This window comes from Nelusetta ayraudi, unplaced genomic scaffold (assembly GCF_046127955.1).
Source record: "Nelusetta ayraudi isolate G7.1 ecotype Tasmania unplaced genomic scaffold, CSIRO-AGI_Nayr_v1 ptg000011l, whole genome shotgun sequence".
NCBI lineage: Eukaryota > Metazoa > Chordata > Actinopteri > Tetraodontiformes > Monacanthidae > Nelusetta > Nelusetta ayraudi.
In genome coordinates, this window is record NW_027466061.1 from 19,223,293 (window position 1) to 19,247,127 (window position 23,835).

Genomic DNA, 23,835 nt, shown 5'->3' on the forward strand with positions numbered 1-23,835 from the left:
TCATGAATGCTTGTCCTTACAGACACATGCTTCCAGAGTGCACATGACCTGCCTCAACTTCCAAACATACACAAATACAGTTTGAAAACATTTACAATAGAAAAAAAGCACAGTCACAAACAATATACATATATATATATATGCACTTTTTTAATAAATTGGTTCATTTGAGTGCCACAAAAAATCAGCTTCTTTCAATGAACCTGGAGTCAAGAGGACATCATTTGTACACCATGGCAAACTGATAGCAGGCGACAAAGAAACAGCTGAGCAACATTGGTAATACATTCAGAAATGCATCGGTAACACACACGCACACACACATGCACACACACATGCACACACACGCACACACACACACACACACACATACACACACACACACACACACACACACACACACACACAATCTCTAACCCTAAAACTGGCATTTGACACACAACCATCAAAGCAAAGAAAAGGCATAAGTACATTGATAGCAGTTGAAAAGATAGTTGCATACTTTGGGAAATACACATTTGTCATGGAATGTAATTTCAAAAAAGAGAAATAGCAAAATTTACATAAAACAAAGTTTGCTTGCTCTATGTAGATGTGAACAGACTGAAATGTGATCAGTTCTTCTTGCGTTCGCATTGTCAGTTCATATAAAAGAGGACTCAGTTCTCTGCTTGAGCTCAAATGGGGTTTTAAGTGTGAAAATGCCCCAAAATTTACAAAATGTATAACACAGTGCTAAAATTAAACCATTTCTGTTGGATGGAATGTGTAAACACCTTCAAATCAAATCATTAATTCGTTGTCCTGTTAATTGTTTTATTTTATTATTATTTTTCATTTTTGTTAGAGTAGCAAGCTGTAAGACAAGGTGAGTACTGTAGTACCTGCAGTTGGATTTGCCGACCACATGTATTTCCCAAAATGTCAGACTATTCAGCGAAACACAGCAAGCGTCTCTTAGATACATGTACAATATGGCCGATAAAAAAAAGGATAACATTTATTTCATACATTTGTCTTTGCGCTTGGACAAAAGTGAAAACTAATGCGTTGAATATGAAACAAAAAACAAATGATTGTGTCTAAGAACAAAATCGTTATGGGCAACAGTGTGTAGATCATAGATGTAAAAAATAAAATATTTTTTTTTCTTACAAGGAAACTTTACAGCAAATTATTTAATACATGTGGCAAGTGACAAGTCTTAGTCAAGCCTTTCTTAATGAGTTAATTAACGAGGTTACAGTGCTGTTTGTTTTAGCATGTCGTCAGGGAAAATAGAAAGTTGTAGAAAAAAGTGCAAATGTCTTTTTATCACAGCAAATTTGAGTCACTCAAACAATTCACAGTTTTTAAACTAAGGTGAGCAGAAGCGAATTATATGATTAAAAGGCATGCAAAAAGCTCATTACATAGACTTTTCTTCTCCTTACCAATGTTGCACATTGGCCACACAATATCTAGAATTGTGTATTTTCTTTCCAGATGTACATTTGTGTGAAAAAAGAAAAAGAAATCACAGATGCAACCAATGCGAAGCATGTGGTGCCTGATTGCCTCAAAGTAAATGGCTCAAAATGCGAAACGAACGGCGGGTCAGGACAAAACACTCCCTCCTCTGCGCTCAACCAGCAGAAATACACTTTGAACACGACACGGCCACCTTAGTTGTGGCAGACAAGGACACAGCACAGACATGATCAAGGACAAAGTCTTCCGCTCCTCTTTTCACAGACAGTAACAGCTTTGAGACATGGTCGTTTCCATCTGAGCCGATCCAGACTCAGAGTGATGGCTGGTGACAGAACACGTAAGCAGCAGCAGAGTGTTGTTTTTCTTTTTTTTTTTTTTCTTAATATATATATTTTAAATCACACTCTCTTACCTACTTTGTGTTTCATCTCTTGCACCCGTTGCACCTTCCAACCCCTTCAGAATTGTCAAATAAAACAAATCTCTAAAAAAAAAAGTCTCAGTGTAGCAAGCTAACAGGTACACAAAACTCACAAGCATGGCACATTTAAGCTTGCCCGTTTCACTTCCCACAATATCTTAAATGAAAATTAAGCACTAATAATAACATGTTTCTATTTTGCTCTTCTTTACAATAGCATTGATTCCCTGTTCCATTCTTTGCCTACAATATCATCAGCTATGGCACTACGTTTATGACACTCTGCCAGAGACAGTAAGTCAGTGCAACAAAATGACACACCTCGCATAACACATGAAACATGATCCAGGGCTGCACATGAATTCATTTCACATGACACCGCTTCAAGGAAAAAAAATAGACATCCTTAACATCAACAATTTCATCAAAACGCATCCCTTTAAGGTTCTACATTCTTTCACTTTACCCCAACAGGACAAATAAGGAAAAGAAAAAATAAAACTCTAGAAATACTGTGGATATATATATATATATACATATATATATATATATATATATATATATATATATATATATTATTATATTATTTTTTACCTCAGCCCCATCCAGCAGATATTGTTTGAAAGAAAGAGGAACTCAGCGATTGTCTCTGCCGTCATATTAAAGCATTCTTCTAAACTCTCGCAACATGTAATGTATGTATGTGTATACATGTGGTGTGTGTCTATGTATATATGTATACACATACACGTACACATATAAATTTAATGTTAAACTCACTGGTGGTTGATGAGTTTCAACAAACTTGAAACACCTTGTACTGCTGATTCACAGTCACTGTGAGGCTGATCATGTGGAGCTACTGAGTAAATGTTCAAACTAAGAAACAATGTCAGTAACAAAGAGCATTTTTTTTGTCATACAGAAAAAAAAATCATCTTAGAAATAGTGCACAACACACTGTACATTCTTTGCAGAGAACCCTTACTACAACTTGAAGATACTGGATTGCTGTACTGTAAATAAAAGTGGTTGGTATTGGTGTCCTACGAGGCACTTTGGGATATGAGTGGTTTGTTGTTTTAAAACAAGCGTGAAACGTGTGAACTTTGATATGGCAACATGTATGGAGGCTCAGAGAAATTGGAACTGTCTTTTTTTTTTTTTTTTTTAGCTGAACGGCTACAATAAAATGCTGCAAGTATAAATGAATGGCACAATGAGGAGCTTCCAAGTTAAAGCTTCCAATAAATGGCACGAGTCCAAGTGTTTCTCTACCGTGACTGAGCTGGAATCAGCCGGGCAAAACCACTGCAGCGCAACACAAGATTTACCACTATCAGGATATAACGGCTCCAAGCGTGGAGTTCACGTCCGTTTCACTTCCTCTAACTGAAACTGTGATTCCTCTTGTTCTGTGCTATCTTCTTGTCTTGTGCCTCTTTAAAAAACAAAGCACCAAAATCTATACACGTCTACAAGCAGTGAGCACTTGAACTGAAAAGCAGTTTCGCCTTGTCGGGTGGCTCTGTCTAAGCATTATTTTTTTGTGTGTGTTTTTATTTATTTATTTAATTATCTATTCATTTTAACTCAGTTTCATCCTGTCACCTTCAAGTGGGGAACCAGCGATGAAGTCTACAGATTTGGGCTCCAGTTCCTTTTGTTCAAAAAGGTCATTGCAACACTGCTTCATGAAACATAATGAATTGGTTCTCCAGACAAGAAAAATAACTATTTACAAAAACCCAATTTCAATATATATATATAGATATATATATATTTAATATGTGTATTTCTATTTATAATTTGACATACTCTGTACTTACGGCTGACTGTAGAAAAAAAAAAATTAATGATTGAAACAAGGAGCATTTGTACAAGTGAGGCAAACTTTTGGTTGCTATTCAACTTTGGACTGTTCAGAGATCAGACCCAGGCAGCGTATGTGGCACTTTGAAGCACATTTACTTTTCACATTAACAGCCAAATACAACCCCGACAATGAATATGGGTGTGTTTTTGAACTAACACTGCTTTTGGCACAAATCATTTATACAGTATATTACTCTGAAAGAGGAATCAAAAATCCCCACTCCCCACTTGAAGCATTTTCCACTACAACTTATGCCGTTAGAATTAGTTGCCACCTAAGTGCAACTTATAATCAACTAATCATTAGGGACTCGACTTTAGGAAGTTGACTAAAGCAAATCATTGGATGAAATTGTCCGGCTAAAATGAAAAGCCATTTATGAACGCCTAATAAACTGCCCACCGAATGATTTCGGAGACGCTTAATTTCGCTAAAGGCCGAACAACAAAATCTACGGTGTGTGATGGGCCACTTTGGTCTGTACTGGTTGGTCTGGGTTCTGCTTACACAATTTGAACGGCACCTTGACGTCAACTTCTGCCGTCCCCATGCTCAGGTGGGGAGGCTGATGTTGGCGTTCTCCGCCAGGGGGCTGGACATGCGTATCTGGGAGCTGCTCTTGCTGAGGATCGACAGCTGAGTCCCACCGTTCACCCCACTGCTGGCCAACGAAGGGTGCCTCTGCTGCTTCAGGTCCACAGCAAAGTATCGGTTGACGGTCCAGCTGCGCCATTTCCTCTTGATCTCCGACTGCACCTTCAGGGAGAAACTTCACAAGGTCATTTTTAATGTACTTTGAGCTGCACCGGCTGCATGAAAAGGCACACTTCATATCTGTGTGGGTAGCACCCTAAAAGAGTGCTCTGTTGGACCAATGTCAATATATTGCTCATCCATCAAGTGAAAGTATAGAAAAATGTGTTTTTAATTGTTTTAAACTGCATTGGATTCCGTAACCAATCAGGTTGCTGAAGCAAAGCTGCTGGAGCTTCCCTTCAAAATGTGCCTTCAATAAAAGGAAGAAGAAATGCAGGACGGAACTGCAAGCCTCGCTGCTGTTATAGCAACTAGCCTGGATGTTGCAGTAGATGGAGAAAATGCAAAGACGCATCTTTGGATGAATAATAATTAAAAATCCCGAGTGACATTGTTTTGCTTTAGCAAGAGTGAAACACTGCAGCACATGGTGAATCATAACAGACCCTAGCAAGCAGGTGGGTGAACCGGTATTGATTGGTTGTCTTACATGAGATACATAGTATCCGGAATTGTAATACATAGTAAAGTATTATGTATCTATCTGGCCACGTTAGCCTTGCGTAGTGTACACAGGAAATAGAAGCATTCTTGTCAGGACTGACAGTATACAGCTGTAGATGTCTTCCTACAAGATGCCCTGCAGTGCTTCTTGCATTCAACCCGATTCTTACTAATGTGCAAAAAAAATGTGTGAGTTGGCAGCTGGGCTTACCTCTCCGTTCAGGAAACAGTAAAGGACCGCGACAACAAAGCCCTACCAAGAAGAGTGGGGGCAAAGAGAAGAGCACAGAAAAGAAACACGTGAGAGAGAAACGTGGCTCCATATTCAAAAAATTAGCATGAGGTCGCATTCATCAGAAGGAGTGTGTGGGCGTGGCTTATCTTTCCAAACGGGAAGTCATTTTAGTCTCCGCTGTAAGCTAGGAGCTACAGTGAAGGAACGAGGACTCGGAAGGAACTTCTCGTCTTGTTTGATGTGTTGTCATCAGACCCGCTATACTTGCATATGTAGGGAGGAGAGTGAGTTTGTGTGTGTGTGTGTGTGTGTGTGTGTGTGTGTGTGTGTGTGTGATTCTCAGTAGTCGTGTTTGGTAGCGTCTTTCGGTGCTGTGTGTTGAACTAATGGAGAGATTAATGACGTGTTGATTCAGATTCCCCTCTCAAGTTCTCAGAATAAGCTCAGCTTGTCTGACAATTCTCTGACCCACAACCAAAACCTAGAGATAATCAGTTTACTGTGTAAAAAGACAGGAGAAAATGGAAGCATCTTTGACAAGTCAGTCTGTTAAATGTTGTCTTTAATTGCCAGTCGACGTTCTCAGTTGATTGTAGCCAGTAAATAATGACTGGTCATGTTTTATTTCCTAAAAAGACAGTTTCTTCATTTCCACCTTTGTTTGGACACTGTACCAACTTTGTCATTTGTTCACTGCCACGGAAAATGTGCTGACTAAAATGAATTGGAATACAGCAAATCTCTCACTCTGTAAGTTAGTCCATAGTTTCTTTAAATTTATGTTCAAAACAGACCCACATTTAAAGGGACAGATTCAAAAATATTTCATTTTAATATTTTAATTTATTGTCTACTATTTTAGATGTTATATTGTTCCATTCACGAATAGCAATCATGTATTTCTGATTGTCGAATGGTTACGCCAAAGCATTTCGACACAAGCCCAGATTGTGGGTCTGCTCTGGGCTTTTGTGTTTTCACCCTGATGCAGCTGGCGTGAGAAGGATGTGAAATCACCAGAGACATAATAAAACATTAACATTGTCAATAAACCACTATAGCGTAACAGCCTTCAAATGGCTTCTCTTTCATTTTCTGTGCCTGCATCACTTCAGTTATTCAGTTGCTGTGGCTCAACAGTGAGAGCTGCTGAAAATGTACCTGGAAGGATCCCAGTCCCAGTTCAAACACCAGTCTCTCCTTCTTACTGACATCTTCTGGCGAGAAGGCGAAAACGGTGTAGTGAATGCCGAAGAGCGGGATGAGCAGGAGGGTGGAGCGGGCCAGACGCCTATCAGCGCGTGCGCGCGGACACACACACACACACACACACACACACACACACACACACACACACACATCAAAGGCATGTTTAACACGTTCTGACCAGCTGCACGTGATGCAAGAGCAGCACTTATGATGCAAGGTGACGACACAATCTCTGACGCTAGTATCAAACTCGGTGAGATGCCATTAGCGCCACCGCAAGTGAGTAAATGTAAAACTACAAATGTCTCAGTGTGCGCACGATCAACAATGAATGAATTCACGTTGCCCCGACAGAATCCAGTTCAGAAGGAAGGAACATTATTGCTGTTGCAGCTTCACTGAGGTCTTTTCAAAGGTGTAATTTGTACTACGCTTTGCACAACAACAACAGCTTCATCAGAACAGTAAGGTTTCATAGTTGTATTTCCAAATGTGTGTGTATGTTTTTGTGTGCGAGCGTGCGCATGCTTGTGCATATGTGTGTACGTTTGTGCATGTAAAGGTATACATTTGGGAGCCCAGACCATATAAACCTCATAGACACTCCCATCCAAGACACACATGCAGAAAGCACGAGACATAAACACACACAGACACACCCCCACGTGCATTCACACTCACACACACACACACACGGACGTACACAGATACTTGCAAACACACTTACAGTGTGATGGTGGATAATTCTGACATCCTGCACGAATGCTGAACAGCCTGTGTGGGCTCACTGAAGCATTTCTGAGCACAGCTGCTACACAGCACAAAGACAACACAACAACACAACAAAGACAGCGTCTTTAGGGACACAGTCTCACACGGCACGTACGCACACACACACACACGCACACACACACACACACACACACACACACAACCAGACACACGCACGTCTTAACACTCGGTCACGCACGCACGAATCTAAGCAACAGATGAGACTGACATAATCTGCGGGTTCACCATAGACAGTGTTCCTGTGGGAACACAGCAGGAGTGATGTCTGGCTGGGGTTTAGCTCCATAACGAGGCTCAGGCCTCCTGGCAACAGGTAACAATACGTGAGAATCTCATAGAAAATGTACCACAGGGATCGTGAAAGTATCGCTAAGCATTTTAAGTGGCAAACAATAAGTAAAACTCGTCAGGTAGTATTGAAAGCTAACAAATTCTATTTAAAAAAAAAAACGTAAACGTTTTAATCTTTTTTCATCTTGCCAACGTCGCCTCTACCCTAAAGACAAAGGTTCATATTTATGGTCTATACATAGCCATAAACAGTATCATGTATATATATTGTATAATATGCACATCTCAATGCTTTAAATGTCGAGGTAAAGGGCTGGCAAGCGATTTGAACACACACACACACACACACACACACACACACACACACACACACACATACTTATTTGCACTCAGTATAGCTTCTAAACAAATAAAAACTTGGCATACATTCATTTGCTGCTTCTAACTTACAGATAAATGCTTGATTCGTTCCCTCCAATATCAGGGGACTGCAACTTCTGAACCAGGATAATGATTATCCCAATGAACAGGACAAAATTAATCTGGAAACAAAACAGAACACAAACACACGATAAAAACAAATACATTTGGATGACGTGAGCAAAATGCATCTCAAACGACTAAACTCATTTAGAAAGGAACAAATAACCATCTGCCTTACCATAATGGAAGCCACAACTGGTCCTTTGATCACCCACCAGAGGGCAGTGTTCTCATTTGTATCCCAGCATCTGGAGGAGAAGGAGATGAGAATCTTTTAGCACGCTGTCGTTACATTTATCCCGCTCATGTGATATCAAAAAACACGTTTAACCAGCAGCAGTTTGAATGTCTAGTCTGACGCTATTGAACCTTGGCGCAATTTATCATGTGTTTCTTCTTTTCAATCAAGAGGATTTCCTACCCAGTGTCGTTGAAGTGGAGCCTCAGAAGTGCCCACACAGTGACACAAATGGTGGGAGTTCCTACAAGGGCAGAAAATGTCAGTACATTAGTATCCAACCAACACATCCTACGTATATTATTACCACATGAAAGCACGCTCATGAATTTGAAATAAATTTTTTGTATTCAGGTTGTGAAAATGCATGCAAAACTATTAGAATGACCGCTCAAGCACAAAAACCGTTGATCTCACCCCATCCAACGATGGTGTACCAGTAGAAGTAGCGCCTCTCGGGAAAGAAGGTCTCCACCAGCAGCGTGAACAGATAGAGGCCCTCGATGAAGAGCCAGAAGTAGTTGGACATGACGCAGTAATGGAAGAAAACCATCACTGCTTTACAGCCCACCTGCAGGAGGTGAGCACAGGGAGAGGGACGATAGATGACACACAGGTTTCCATCTTTTCATCTCGGACTCCAGGGGGGCTGCTGTTTAGAACCTCGATTTACAGCCTTTTGGCATTTGCTGGACCCGTTACATGTCCAGAAGGGGACAAAAATATGATAAACTAGTTTCATAGGGTGGAACCAACACCTGGCTGGGGGTGTTGTCACAAAGCACTTGTGACATCACAAAGTTCTGATTTCTAAAAAAGTGGTTGATTTAGCACAAATATGCAACAATAATTTTTTTTTTAAATCTCGATTAATTGCAGAATCTTTATAATTAACTGTGATTAATCGCGGTTCGAATTGTATGTTTAAAAATTTTTATTGTTATTTTGCATTTCACAGCAGTTTTAACCCCATAAAGGTAAGTATTTCTTACCAGAAATTGGCCAGAGGGGCCGACAACGTCTCACACTCTGTTTAGATACTGACAAATAAACGTACACAAATATGATTGCTTTTGTCAATCGTAGTATTTTATTTTGAAAATTCTCCTCTTTTTTGGGGGGAAATTTAACAAATTTTCTCATGTTTCTTTGAGTGACTTCCTGTCCAGCTCGACGCGGATCGCTTGCGTCGCGCGCACAAAACAGACGAGACGGCGAAACGATCGCTGCACAGCCGCGGAGGTGCGAGCCGCTTCGCACCTGGTCTTACCGACACGATCGGTTAACAAGGGTGGCGAAAGGAAGCGGGGTCCGTTCCGCGGCGCTTCGCAGCGCTTCCGCTTCCAGTGTGAACCCGGCCTGAAAAGCGGTTATGTATAGCAAAATATTTTCAGGAGTTAGATAGCAGGCCTATTGATACTAAGACACTGTTTCATACAGGGCCTTTAATGGAACAGAAACACTCAAAAACACAGTGAACCATAAATAACTTGTTAACCTTTGGTCGGTACACTCTGTGGCCTGCTTATGACCATTGAATGAAATCATTTCTAATCAAAAACTCAAAGTCCATTCCCCGGCCAGCCTCTGTGTTAAACAACGATAAATGTCAAAGTGGGTGTAGGCCGAGGTGTGAACAGCGGTCGCCGTCACTGGGGCGACGCTGTCCTGCAGTCGCCCTCGCTGCCCTCGAGCCAAGCGTGAATTGACTGAATGTGAACCGCGATGTGTTTTCCCCGCGTGGCAGAGCCACGGACGCTTCGGGTGTCCTCTATTCCGATGACATCACACTCGTTAAAGAGTTCATATTCATTGTGGAGGTCAACCAATTACAACTCTGTTGTGATTCCTGGAAGTGCGCGGCAGCGGCGGTGACCCCTGATCCCGGCGAGCAGACACAGACATGCAACAGGTCGGACCGCGAGGGCAAAGAACCCAGTGACGCATCGTTGAGCCTCGGCGCGGCCGTTGGCGTCTCTAATTAGCTTTTATTTATCATGGCCGCTCAACAGGAGCGTGCAGCGCGCCGTCAGCCAGCAGACAAAGGCTAAGAGCTCGCCAGGCATGAGTAATGGGGCTGCATTAGTCATCTAATAGTGTGTTTGCTTTTCATGGCAAAATTTGCATGCGATTGAAGTTCCTGCAAGAGTGCGTTTGAAACAGGGGAGAGTCGGGGGTTGGGCTCAGCCACTCATCTTCCTCGAGCAGAGCAGCCCTGGCTACATTTTCACAGGCTCACTTTTCTCCAGCCGAGCAGTCGCTGCACATCCGAGAAATCCTTTCCAACGAAATCTCTCAGCCAGTAACCTTGGAAAACGCTTTCCTGCAATTATCTCCTTCAAATGAATTTAAAGAACCTCGTGGATCAAAAGTGGACAGCTAATTTATTTCCGCAATTAATTCCCGAGCCTTGGTCTTTTTTTCTTCTCTTGGTTTTTTTTTTTTTTTGTTCCCCTGCTGATGGGAACATTGTTACGGAGCCTCTTGTTGTTCCGCAGAGTCTGTGAGTTAAAAGCACAGAAAGAGGGAAGAGGAGCAGTGGCTACTCACAGTCTGCACAAAACAGTGGTCGCTGTCCTCCTGAGCGTAGAGCACGCCGTCCTTGATGAAGACGGAGATGGCTCTCAGGATGAAGGACACAAACAGGTTCATGTGAATGAAGTTCCTGGTGCAGTGGAGCTTCCTGCAGAGAGACAACAATTATCAAACATGTCACATTGCCTGGTTTCCTGTGAGCTGAGAAACTGGCCCCTTGTGCATGATTTTAACTTATTTACACAAAACTTCCCTTTAGTCTTAAATGGATCAACTGGTCTCCAGAGGAGCTCCCTGATGTAATACTTAATAATTATAATGCCATTCAGCATTTAGAGCTGCACACGAGATTGACAAAACACTTCACATGATCCACTTAATACAGACAAGTTAATAGCAAGTTAGAATTTTGCAGTGGCAGGTAACCAAAATACACTTAGAGTCATAATCGGTTCGTATAAATAAACCATGTTGGAATTGATTGAGTCAGAGCAGAAGGCCGACAACATGCAAACACACTTACTTTCATTTTAAACGTAATCACTATAAATTATTAATTACTATTAATTATTATGAAGTAAATACTACTTCATTAAACAAGTGACAGCTCATTCTTGTATTTATTATACTGCTGATGGCAATAAAAAAAATTTGGTTTAATAAAAGGTTTTAGTTTTTTCCAATGAACAATTGTAAATGTCAGGGCTACAAAAAATACCACCACCCCATCACAAAAGAGAAAAATACATTAAAAACAATGAGCAAAAAGCAAATCAATGTAAAGCATGGTTGAATACCTGAACCTGCAGAGGATGACCATGGCCGTGGTCAGAGACACCAGCGAAGTGCTGTAGCCGACGGTGTACAGGGCCTTGACTGAGGCGTAGTACATGTCCTGAGGTTGGAGACAGACAGTCATGGAGACAGGGCCTCAGTCAAACGCGACATGAAATTGGAGGCGTGCCGTCAGGCTCGTACAGGTTTGGTGGCGTTGTCGTAAAAGATGCAGGCATCTACGTAGTGAGGCATGGGTTCAGACCAGCCGTCCTCTGTGCAGTTGCGATGGACCCTGCCCATCTCTGAAGGAAAGACAATAGTAATGATAATCATTAAAACATCTGTGCTGCCACTGTGAACAACACTTATCGGATGAGGCAAAAATAAAGGTGGTCACCATCGTCTGGACCCATTAATGCGTGAAAGACCTCCGGACAGTTCACGACCACAACCTCACCAATGCTGGCCGCCTGCCAGCAGGTCAGGTTGTCCCAAAGCCATGGACACACTGAGGATGGCCAGAAAACAGAGTGTCAGGTCAGCCTGAGAATGGAATTTCCCTGGCAGTAGTTCTACTGAGTTGAACACAGAATTAGAGTGAAGAACAGGTGACAGGATTGGAGGTAATCTAGTTCATTCACAATGTAAATTCATTTATTAGCCTTTTGTCCAATAACAAAACGAAATTGCATTATAATAAAACCATAGTAACTCATTTATATATATAGATGTATATATATGTATGCATGTATATATATATATATACATCTATATATATATATATATTATAAATGAGTTACTATGGTTTTATTATAATGCAATTATTATATACATATATATATATATATATATGTATATATATATATATACATATATATATATACATATATATATGTATATATATATATGTATATATATATATATGTATATATATATATATACATATGTATTATAATGCAATTCTATGAAGTGGACGGTCAAAATAATTACATCCATAAAGCTCAGTTTATTTATTTTTTTTACTCCTTTATACTTTGTTGCAAAATTCTTTTCTAAGAATACTCAAAAACATCCACACAAATAGAAATAAACCGACAATCTTTCTAGTTTGCGTGTCCATGTACATAAAACACAATTTATATTTAATTTCATTCAATGGCAGGAATTTTGACCTTTTTCACCACTTTTTTGCAAGTTACTGGGTTATTTTTCTAAACATGAGTGTTTGTATGGAGACGTTTTGAAAAAAAAAAAAAAAAGAACCGGTGCACAATGCTAAGTACATTTTTTTATGAGCTCTCGTGAAGGGATGCAGACGGGTGACCTCACCGGCTGCTTTCTTAACCCGCTTTCATCTGCCTTGATTGTTTTGTTTCCATATCAGCGAGCTCATCTGCCTGGACCACCTCAGGGTGCCTCTAAATCTCCCAGGCCGGCTCCATCATTCCGCCTCTATCTCCCTCATCTCTGGCACCTCGCCTCCCTTTCTGCATCCTCACCGTGCTGCTAATGCTCGCAGGCCAGTCTGACTGGGTGCACGCATTGTGAATGTGTTTTTGAGCGCGGAGTCCATCTGTGTGTTTGCTGACACGTGTTGGTGTGTGTTTGCGGACCTTTCTCCACTCCGCTCGGGCCCTTAATCTGTTTTGGTTCTGTCTGGTGAGCCGGACACGAAGCCAATTACCTTTTAAAGGGCAAATCTGAGCCAAATGAGCCGCAGCGAGCTACAGAGCTAACTGGCTTAATAAAGCACTCTGTCCGCTTCAATGGCCGTCTCCCACAGGAGGCCGCAGCGTGAGCACACACACTCACACCGCAACTGCGTAGAATGTAAAGTACAGTACACAGAAAGACAAAGAACCTTTTTCAGTTGATACAGGCCAACCATCCACCTGTTTCTTTCTTCCTTTCTAACAAGGATAATACACAAGAATAAAAAAATAGACACAACTTTGGCAGAAAATCATAATTCAAAATGTATACATGATTACTGGCAAAGAAATTGGAAGAAAAAAAACCTTTGTACCAAGTAAATTCATAATTTTTATTTCAACTGGTCTAGTAATGGCCAATATGCTAATTATAATCAAACAGCTTTTTTTTTTTTTTAGTTCTATTCATTGGAACAAACAAAGTCATTTAGCGTTGTTGATTAAAACTGATTGGGCTCTGATTTAATCCAAACATGAATTCCCTTATTCAGCCATTGTTCTTTTTTGCCTGAGTTTGATTCAACTGGCTGCACTTTACAGCACAGAACAGAAAATCATTAAATATAATTGTGAATGGCTTGCAGGCTCTTGAGTTGCTTGACTGGAAAAAATAAATGAATATGCACTGCGTCATCGGATACGTTTTATTTTAGTCGAAAATAGAATTGAAAAAATTATATCTTTACAGACCACCTCACATAGTGTCCAGTTGCTGCATTTATGTCTTCCTGTTCTTCTTCCCTCCCTGTTTTTAGCTGATCCAAATCCCCAAGCCACAATTCTGCACACCAACCGCTTTTTTCTTTTTCTTTTTTTTTTTTTTTGCCTTTATGTTTTTTTTCTAGCAAATGTTTCCTTGTCAGCACAAACACAGTTTGGTTCCCTTTAAAGAGATGGAAGGAAGACAAGGTCATTGAAAGGACTATGTAGCCAACATGTTGCCCTGTGGCCTAAAAGCAATATTCCAATATAAAAGCAAACTGGAGGGGATACTTTCCCCAAATGACGTTTTTATTCTTGTTTTTGTTTTTTAAGATGTAATTGCAATTAAATGTGGGCTGTCTTCCCTGGGCTCCACGGCATTGCAAAGAGCACATTAAATTTAATGTTGTTCCGTTTAAAGATGTCTGTGTGCTAAAAGCCCATGCTGATGATGAGCCAAGCTCTAGACTTACACCTCTCACTGCTTTAAACTCAAAAGTTTGAATATTTAATGCGTCTTGTTTTGCACTACTTTTTCTCTCCACCCAGCGGGAGCCGTCATGAGTGCTGTGAGTCACAGCGCTGCCTGGAAAATGTAGTTTGTTGGACAACTTTTGCAAGGCGGCAAGAGCCTGCAGCAGTGGCTAAATGAAAACTCACGCTCCGTAGATGAGGAAATAATTGCCTGCAGAAATGAAAGAGATGGCTTCCTCTCTTACTTGGATGAAAGATGTGTGGGCAGGCAATGCAGAAGAAGCACAGCGTGACATTACAGGCAGACATTTGGTTTGTGAGCTGGCTGTGCGTGCCGTCAGAGGGCTATTTGTGCTTCTTTTAAAAGCACAAATAGCTTTTAAACCCAAACTTGATTTTTCACCTGTATGCTGATTGAAGCTCTGACTTGTCTTTTTTTTTTTTTTTTTAATACATTTAGTGTTTTGGATGTTCACAGAGTCCAAATATAATGCAGAGGGGAAATAATGGGAGGAAAGTACTAACATTGCTTAGAGAAAAAAAAAAAGTCAGAAGGAAAACACAACGGGCCTCAATGTTCATGTTGTTACAGCAAATAGTCCAGAAGATGACACAGTCTAATAAAAGAAAACCACATTATATTTTTACTATTGATAATGAGGGTACAAAAATTTATAAGGTGGCAAAAAAACAACAAAAAAACAACAACCCCCCCCACCACTTCCACCCCACAATGTGAATTTCATGTCCATCAACACAGGTGTGAGCTGAAAACAGATAAAATGTTTATTTTCAAGTGAACTATCCCTTTAACGGTGACGTGATTGCAGGGATATGCACCTATCCATCATTGTTAAGTGTCTCTCTGTGACATTTGCAAAAACTGAATTTGAGGCTTTTGTTTTGACCACAGAGGATTTTATATTTGTTTTTTTTATTTTTTTTTATCAACCATTAGTCACGGAAATCACAAGATCACAAGACATGGAAAATAGGATCACAAATGGTAACGCACGCTCGTGCAACAATCCTTCCTTTACACACTGATGCATTGTCACCTACCTGATTCAAGGTCGTCAGTCGCGTTGTGCTGCATTATCCTATCCATGCATTTATCATGCTCACGCTTGATTATACAGTGCTCCGGTTCTGAGGTCACCTGGGAGACAGAGGAGCAGCGTCACAAACAGTCAAACATTTTCTTTTTTTTAGCCATTGTTTCTATCTACAGAATCGGAAGAATGATAATAATAATTGTGAAACTATGAAAAAGGGTTGACAGAAGAGAGTTTTTTTCTATTTCGGTATTTGAAGGAATAATAAGAACGCTGCAACTTAGCCTCCATGGGCTCTCAAGGGTGAGTTTTCTCATTCAGTCTGTGTTTTTTTCTGTCATCACCTTTACAGAACAGCTACTGCAAGAATGCAGATTTCAAGCCTTGCTTTTGCATCCTGAACACCTGCTGTCTCAATCAGGCTGGGCTGACAACCTGAAGTCTCCATGCTGCAATGTCGACTGTTTTATTAGAACTGGACAACATATCCCAATTACAAAAAAGAGGAAAAACAGCAGCAAAAGCTCTTTTTTTTTTTTATCCTTGACTGGTTGTGGGAACCACTCACTTAAATTCCACATTGTGCCCCAACTTGGCAAGTTTGCATCAAACCTCATGTTGCTACCAGTTCAGTGAGCAAAAACCAATTTGTTGACTTTCAACGTGATAGAAATAATAAGAATTTGTCATTATTTTTCCAAGATCATTTTTCTAAACATCTGCTATGGGCTCTTTCCAAGATGGATAAGCTCTTTAACTACAGTGGATGTTACACATCAGAGTCCTCTGTTCTGAACATCCCCATTCCGAGTGATTTGTTAAATTGTGTTTTTCTAGAAACAAACATCCATCTTTCACGATATTTCAACAAATTGTAACCCCTCATGCTAAAAAAAAAAAAGAAACGTTTGCCAGTTAGCGGAAGTGAAGTCAGGCAACCATGGCTAGTGGCACTGCTGTACATTTCTGAAAGTCTCCATCCTTATCTCAGCTCCCATTTTGCACCGTCGGCTCCCTGCACCCCCGGCTTCCTTCACCCTTGCTGTGAAATGATAGGTGTAATAAGTCCTGGCCCTGTGTGCCACGGCTGACTCATCACTCTATCAGAGCCCTCCTATAAGAATTCACTTCAGGCCTCGCTGCCTAGATGAGATACGGCATCAAACGACTGTGAAGATGTCCTCTGATTCACTTGCTTTTTCCCCCGTCTTTCTTTTTTTTTTTTATTGTGCGGCACGCGGGAAGAATCTTAAAACAGCAGCGCCAGAAATGTGTGACACATTACGACTCCATTTCCTGTAAAACACAGCAGCACGCTCCGCTGTGCCGCACCACAAAATGAAAGAATATTTTTAAGATCTCCCCATTTTCTTGTGATGACGTTGTTTGGTATTAAAATCAAATCTGGTCGCGTTTGAAAGAAAAGGAAGGAAAAAAAAAATGACCGTACCTGCTGCAAGCATCCACGTTGCTAAGCAGCCGGAAACGAGCTGTAGAGGTCAATACACAGCTACCCGGAAAGCAATAATTGGTTGCAGATGACTAAAACCAGAGAGATGACAGGATTCGCTCCGTGACTCACCAGCAGAGTTATACACAACCAGCAGCTGGATTTTGTTTTTGTTTGGCTTCAACCAGTGTTTATTGTATGATGATCCAAGAGCAAAACTCTCTTGAGCACACACAGATATGCACTAACATACACACATTTGTGCTGAGAGTGCAGCTGTTTTGCAGAAGTGGCCAATAACTCACTTCCTCACTTTAAAGATGAGAGAGAGATTTGCAAGTTGTTGGTTCAGTTGTTGGATTCTTGCATCGGTCATTCAAATAAAGACAGCAGACGTCACAGGATTCTTTTATTTGTTAGATTTTTGTCATGAAACTACCTCAGTACTGCAGGTAAAAACGGAACAATGACCTCCACATGCAGGCAGGTCTTTACTGGATTGCATTTTATTATTACTGCCAACACTGCAAAAAATGTATTAAAGTACTGAATGGCGTTCACTAATGCAAGGGCAATTTCCTTAGCTTTAGAAAGCAACAAATTCAAAGTAAGTTGAGCTCAGTGTGTGATTTGCGTGTATGAAAAATTTACCAAATCTTCATTGTTAATTTCAAACGTGTTATTCTACCATTGACTCTGTGGGTTGGATGATTGAAATCTACAGAAATAAAACACATTAGAAAGTTTGCCATTTATTCCTCATCCTCAGCAGTGTTTGGAAGAACCTCCTTCCTCCTCCTACTCCTCCTCCTTCATGCTGGCCATTCACTGCTGTGGAACGGCATTTCATTCTTCAACCAGGGTTGAGGGTCAGACTGCTGCCAGGCCATTTCAACGTCTCCACAGTCAGACACTGTAGGTGTACTTCTGAGAACCTGCTCAGCATGGGTGAGTGTTGTCTTATTGAAGGACAGAGTTCGGTCAGACAGTGGAGATCCTACTGGATTACTACTAGTTACAAAATCTAATTTCAATATATATATATATATATATGTATACATATATATGTATATACATCGGCATTCTATCAAGCACCTGTTTGTCAGCACCAGAAGTTCAAAATCCCAACAACTGAATGAGCTGAAAATGTTTGCAAAATTTTCATGGGTGTAACCCACATACACACACCTGCGGCTCATCCCACAAATCTATGCTGCTTACAAATGTAACACTATTTAGGAGGTCAACTGCCAGGAAGCATTGTTACAAATAAGAAACATTCAACATAAGTTTAGTTTTTAGATGTAGGCCATAAAAAATGAAGCTAAAGAGCTTAAGATGTGTTGGATACACCACATGTGAACAGATTTAGAGGAGTTGCCTGAAGACTCAGCCCAACACTAACAAGTCACCCTCTGGCAGCTTCATATTTTAGGATAAAAGAACCAATCTTCTGACTGCACCATGTTTTCCTTAAACCCCAGGCATATTTCTCATATTTCTCAGACTAACTCTGACTTTGAGCCAGATTTATGGAGAGCCTAGAATGAGCAACGCAGTTCAGGACTGCCAAGGATGCCTGAAGTGCTACACAAAGCCACACTTCTCCTTTCTTTTCCTTCTCTCCTCACCTCATCCCTCCTTTCCAACCGATGTCCAGCCAGATAAGACGGCCATTTTGCTGCTATGGAACCAGGTTTCCTTCCCTGAGGTGATTTTCGAAAGGCCAGATAACTCACTGGCTCCCGCAGCACGGCGCAGCACAGATAATAAAACTCTAATTTGGCATCACGTTCACATAAACCAGGGACAATCTCTGTATGTGTGGCCAAAACCTAAGAGAGGAGGACTGCTGTTGCGCTGGATCAGATGAGAGCACCGGGTAGAATTCCTCCCACACATCGTGCACTCTTCCATTCTGATTTTTATTTCAATGAGACTAATAAAAGTGAGTCACAGCAGATGGACGTGCAGCTCAGGGTCAGCCGGGCCATCTGTTGTCGTTTGAAAAAAGACGGCCAGAGCTGATCCAGGACCAGTGACGTGTGCTGATGTGCTGATGCGGCACACATCGCCTCCAGTGCCTGTCGCAGACACTCCACCGAGAGCGCACGAATGAAAATGAGACCCAAAGTGGGAGCTCTGAAGACTGGAAAAACACCCATGATGCCATATAGACATATATGTTCCCCATGCTCCTTACCATATACAAGTGCGAGTGCACATGTGGGCGGAAACCTGCAGCCAAACTACTCACCAAGGGCAGCAGAAAGGCGGCGGCCAGGAGGTAGACTCTCATCGTGTCCATGGCAGCGGCCGCATCCAGGAAAAGATCCACAAATGGCACGTCTGCCCGTGTGTGTGTGTGTGTGTGCGGCAGAGTGTTTGTCTGCTTTGCGTTTTCACAGGGATTTGCTAATTCTGCTCACCGCCGCTCAACATATAGGTCTCTGAAATACAACGGAGAGGGGAAAAAGTCTGTTAGGGAGCCAATAAAAATAGCATGTAAGAAAGCAGCTTTTTGGTATTTACAACTTTGCCCCTTTAAAATGTTTTTTAAAAATCACTTAATATTGACCATTAACACTGAATCCAACTTTTCTTTAATTGATATGTTTATAAGGGAGTTTGACATTAAAATTGATGCAACAGTTACACTGACATATTTGAAAACATATATCAAGCAAAAACAAAGAAATCTCTGCTTAAGTCTAAATTGATAATTTCTTGTCACACTGAATTGTACAACCCTTAAAGGTTTTGACACTGAATATGACTTGTTGCTCACTAGCAATGGAATTGGTGCAGTATTTCACATGCTGGGTGCAATCTCTAAAGGAATGTGGGATATCCCATATTTAAATTCTAGAAGGAAACAGCTGCCTTCTCAAATGCTTCTAGGAAAATACAGGCTATAAGGCACAAAACAGAGTTGAGTCACATTTAAGACAAGTGACAATCAAGAACAACATGGACTGCAGGAGCTGAGTCAAACTGTTGATTAGATTTTTTTTTCTCTCCCAAACTAGACCAGTCACAGAATGTTAAACTTTTGGACTACATCTAAGATTTGGTTAAAGGCACCAAGGGGAAATGCAGAGAGTGTTATAAAAGCAAGCTTTTGTCAAGAAAAGCCCATATTAAAGTATCACTTCAAATGTGCAATAAAACAGCCTAACAAACCTTTCACTGCTACCAGTAAGACTGAGGAACAAGGCAGTCAGCCTGTAAGTTTCCAGAAGGATAAGTGACTTTTCAAACGTTCCTCAACTATTCATGTGTTTTTCAGTGTAGATTTTCAAAAAAATAATAGTGTCAAATTAGTGTCAAAAAGAAAGAGAAATGTACAATGTCATTCAAAATTTAAATAAAGACTGGGGCTCTCAGTTCTAAGGTTAATCCATCATGAAGACTAAAACTTTTACCAAAAAGACTTATTTAAATGAAATGCTGTTGTGGGCTTGAACTCGATTTCTCGATGCAGTCTGACTGGTTTTTGGGCTTCTTGAAACTAAACATATTCACTTTTGAAACTAACCCTAACTTCTGAAACAAGATAAATGAACAAATGATAAACACGACAGTGAAAAAGAGGGCAAAACGAATAAAACAGAACACAGGAAAGGAGAAAATGTTCAATTATAGTCCAACAAAAAAAAACAACTAAGCAACAGGGTCCATCAGCTAATAAGATCAAGACTGATTATTATCTGAAATTTAAAAAAAAAAGATAAAACCAAGACTCCTTCTAAGACTGTAAAACTTGCGTGCCTCAGGCCAGAGTCTGAAACAGCCCCCTCCCTGTGTACCTCTTACTCATCCAACAAGCCTCCTGAAAACAAAATGATTCACTGCAAAGAAACACTGGCCAGAACCAGCTATACAGCGTGTACACACACACACACACACAATCACACACGCATGCGCACAAATTCCGCTCTGCGTCCATTCCCTCCTCCAATCCAATTACCATGGAAGCATCTCTTCCAAATCAAGTCGTGCAGACTAAGCTCAAAAGGAGGGAAAAATGAGGACATCTACGATCCATAACATGCACCTAATGAGGCCGACAACCCTCCCAAAAAACGCTGGACTTCACAGAAGGAGTCAGCGGTTGGTGCTGGGTGGCTGGATGTGAGAGTCGGAGTCAAAATGTCACAGCAGCCACGTATCTGGTGGCTGCAAATGAAGTTAAAAAAAAAACAGAGCTTGGTATTTAGAAAACACATCCATATGGCTTTTGGGCTGAGGAAGCACAGCAACAGGAAACAGCAATAGGGTTAAAACCTCAAACTGGCCTCAGGGCACGAAGGCGAGGGTAGCCTTCGCTGTGCTCAGCACTGGATGCAATGTGAGTCACTTAGAGATCGGTGAGGCTTTAAAGTGAGCGTGAAATAAAGAAGAAGCGTTCAGGCCAGACACCCACCAGTTGCCTGCATTTTTTTGGGGGGGGAAATAAGTTAGGAAACAAAAGTAAACGCAATTGTTTCAACAAAAAAAAAAAAAGGGGGGGGGGGACCCTCAGCAAGCGATTATAGTTGTTGCAGGGATCTTTTGATTTACAGCCATCTGCAAGTCCTGAGAAATGCAGAGAGGAGAGAGAAAGCAAGGCTCCCTTCTCCCCTTCTCAATGATTTATCTCCACTCTAAACAGAATTTTAAAGGTCTGTCGGCTTCTTCTTTCTGTGTGCTGGCTTTCTTTCCTTGTTAAAGTGATAATATGTTTCATTTTGGAACAAGTCCACAAAGACCCACTAGGGGCATACCTAGGTGCACCTATCCAAAGGGTTGAATGGTCTTTGTGCCTTCAGAATGGCCTTAATTCTTAAAGTGTACTGATCTACCAAGATACTGAGGAATCCCTTGGCCACTTAAACATCAGGGATGCTCTTAAAGTTAAAAGAAGAAAAGCAATTTGAGACCCTTTAAGCTTTGTGACACTGTGAAAAAATACAACTGTATTCGCACAAAGCCAATTTCTGACCAGCAGTCAAGTGTCACAACATTTCCAGTATTCCATTGTACAGTTTTGGTGAGCTCACCTGACTGCTGTCACTTTAACATGGAGGGCTCCTTCCATGACCATGACTCAATATTCATGGGGGCGTCCCAGAGGATGCCGGTATTAATACACTGTGTAGCTGGGAATATGGAAGAGGGGCCCAAACCCCTGGGGTCCCAATCTGCTAGCCACACCCCTGAGCTGATGCTAACCGTCACCTCAGTTCCCTTAGCTGAGAGCAGTGACACGCCGGTGGCCTTCTGTTGCTGCAACCCATCAGCTTGACGGGTTCAACTCGTTGTGCAGTTCCGAGACGGTCTTCTGCACTGTTGCATTATTTGGCGGGCTTCACCTCAAACCATTTAGACCATTGTCATCTTACCTCAGGCATCGACAAAGAATTTCCACCCAGTTGCTCACTGGGTCTTTTGCCTTTTTTCAGACCACTCTCTGTGAACTCCCGAGATGGCTGTGCGGTAGATGTGCATTAACAGCAATGTTAAAAGGCACTCCAATCATTTCGTCTCCTTTTTTGAAGCTTCAATTTCTGCTGCTGGTGGAAAGGAGCCTAAACGCACCTTCCCGCAGCCTCATGGATGCCAAATCACATATTGGCGCTGTTGTTGTGCCGCTTAGACAGGTGTGTTGGAACGCTCCTGTCTGTAACCTAAAGCTGAGCCTCGCCGAAGGCTGCGTGTGTGTCAGTCAGTGTGAAACAACGCAGCCCTTCAAACCCATTACTTCCCGGAAGCGTCAAGTCCACTTAACGTCGCCGTGCCACGGCCATGGAGGAAGCACAGCAGCGACACAACAGGCGGAATAATCACAAACAACGCATCTGCGGCTTCTCGTCGCATTCTTCACACAGCAGCGCGGGAAAGAGATCAAGTCGAACGGTTCACAGACACGAGGGGAGAGCGAGAGGGAGGGGGAAAATACAAAAACGCCGTTGATTACAATCAATCTGGAACAACCGAGTTCGCCCTCGGCGGTGCGGAATCGATGGGGCCAATACTGGGCCGCCTCATTCCTCTCTCGTGCTGCATTTGCGAGCGTTTAATCCATCAATGCATGTGGATGACCTTCGAGTTGCACATGGAAAACACCAGCACGAGCCCGCGCCGGGGATCGATGAAACGCAGACGCGAATCACAGTCAGTGTAATTTTGCTTTTTCGAAATTATTATCATTTTTTGTCAAATCAAACACGTTTTCTTCAGCACAAACCAGGAGACGCGCGCATTTCCCGGAGTAAAATAAAAACATAAATAAAAAAGACAAGCGAGAAGCAACTTACCGATGCGTAATTTCGAGTGATGCAAATTTTGACGCATGAAGCCATCGGCATTCGCGGACCTCCGCTCTGATGAGGCTGTGACATGTGTTGGAAAATACCTTAGTCTACTCCTGAACGTGGACAGTTGCTGCTGCTGCTGCTGCTGCTGCAGGACGCACTCGCCGCGTCGGCTTGCTGCTGCTGCGGCACCACGGCACGCGGGAGATGGGGGTGGGGGCGATGGAGGAGGAGGAGGAGGAGGAGGAGGGGGGGAGGAGGAGGAGGAAGAGGAGGAGGAGAAGGTGGATGGGTAGGTGGGTGTCAGCTCCCTCGGCGGTGTGCGACTCGTCAGACAGACACAGACGCAACAAAGCGAGACAAATGTCGGGCTTACAGACGCGGCTGGGAGGAGGACGGAGATTCTGTGAAGACGCAGCACCGGGAGATAAGATCCAGTCTCAGCGTCAAACGCGCGGGACCTTTTCTTTGTGCGCGAGAAACTCTTTAAACCTTCCTGACATTTGCGCCTGCGTCTCTCAGACACCCTGGAGGCACGAGGTCCGGCTTCCCTGCT

General features: G+C 41.9%; 1 protein-coding gene across 5 annotated transcripts; it reads right to left on the minus strand.

Annotated features, from left to right (window-relative positions):
* Positions 1 to 3,023: 3,023 nt before the first annotated feature.
* LOC142885339 (pituitary adenylate cyclase-activating polypeptide type I receptor-like) lies at positions 3,024 to 23,700 on the minus strand. 5 transcript variants are annotated; one of them, XM_076021705.1, is made up of 15 exons: positions 23,283 to 23,700; positions 19,241 to 19,433; positions 15,541 to 15,637; positions 11,988 to 12,098; positions 11,792 to 11,892; positions 11,611 to 11,708; positions 10,829 to 10,961; positions 8,696 to 8,849; positions 8,462 to 8,522; positions 8,219 to 8,288; positions 8,008 to 8,099; positions 7,202 to 7,285; positions 6,427 to 6,556; positions 5,242 to 5,283; positions 3,024 to 4,539 (listed from the first exon to the last, which is right to left on the minus strand). In XM_076021705.1, exons 2-15 carry the CDS (start codon positions 19,289 to 19,291, stop codon positions 4,222 to 4,224), a joined length of 1,542 nt encoding a protein of 513 aa, XP_075877820.1. In that variant the 5' UTR covers positions 19,292 to 19,433; positions 23,283 to 23,700; the 3' UTR covers positions 3,024 to 4,221. The 5 variants fall into 5 exon arrangements, with proteins under 5 accessions (XP_075877820.1, XP_075877823.1, XP_075877821.1 ...); XM_076021708.1 differs by having other exon boundaries at positions 3,024 to 4,526; positions 23,283 to 23,698; XM_076021706.1 differs by lacking the exon at positions 7,202 to 7,285 and having other exon boundaries at positions 23,283 to 23,699.
* Positions 23,701 to 23,835: the final 135 nt, after the last annotated feature.

Bases quoted from the DNA above. Each gene is read 5' to 3' on its own strand.
- LOC142885339 (XM_076021705.1), bottom strand. From the start codon at position 19,291: ATGGACACGATGAGAGTCTACCTCCTGGCCGCCGCCTTTCTGCTGCCC. The intron at 12,099-15,540 runs GTAGGTGACAAT...GGCCATCCTCAG, and splicing joins GACTGACGACCTTGAATCAG to TGTGTCCATGGCTTTGGGAC. The intron at 8,850-10,828 runs GTGAGTAGCCAC...CACCTCCTGCAG, and splicing joins ACCACTGTTTTGTGCAGACT to GTGGGCTGTAAAGCAGTGAT.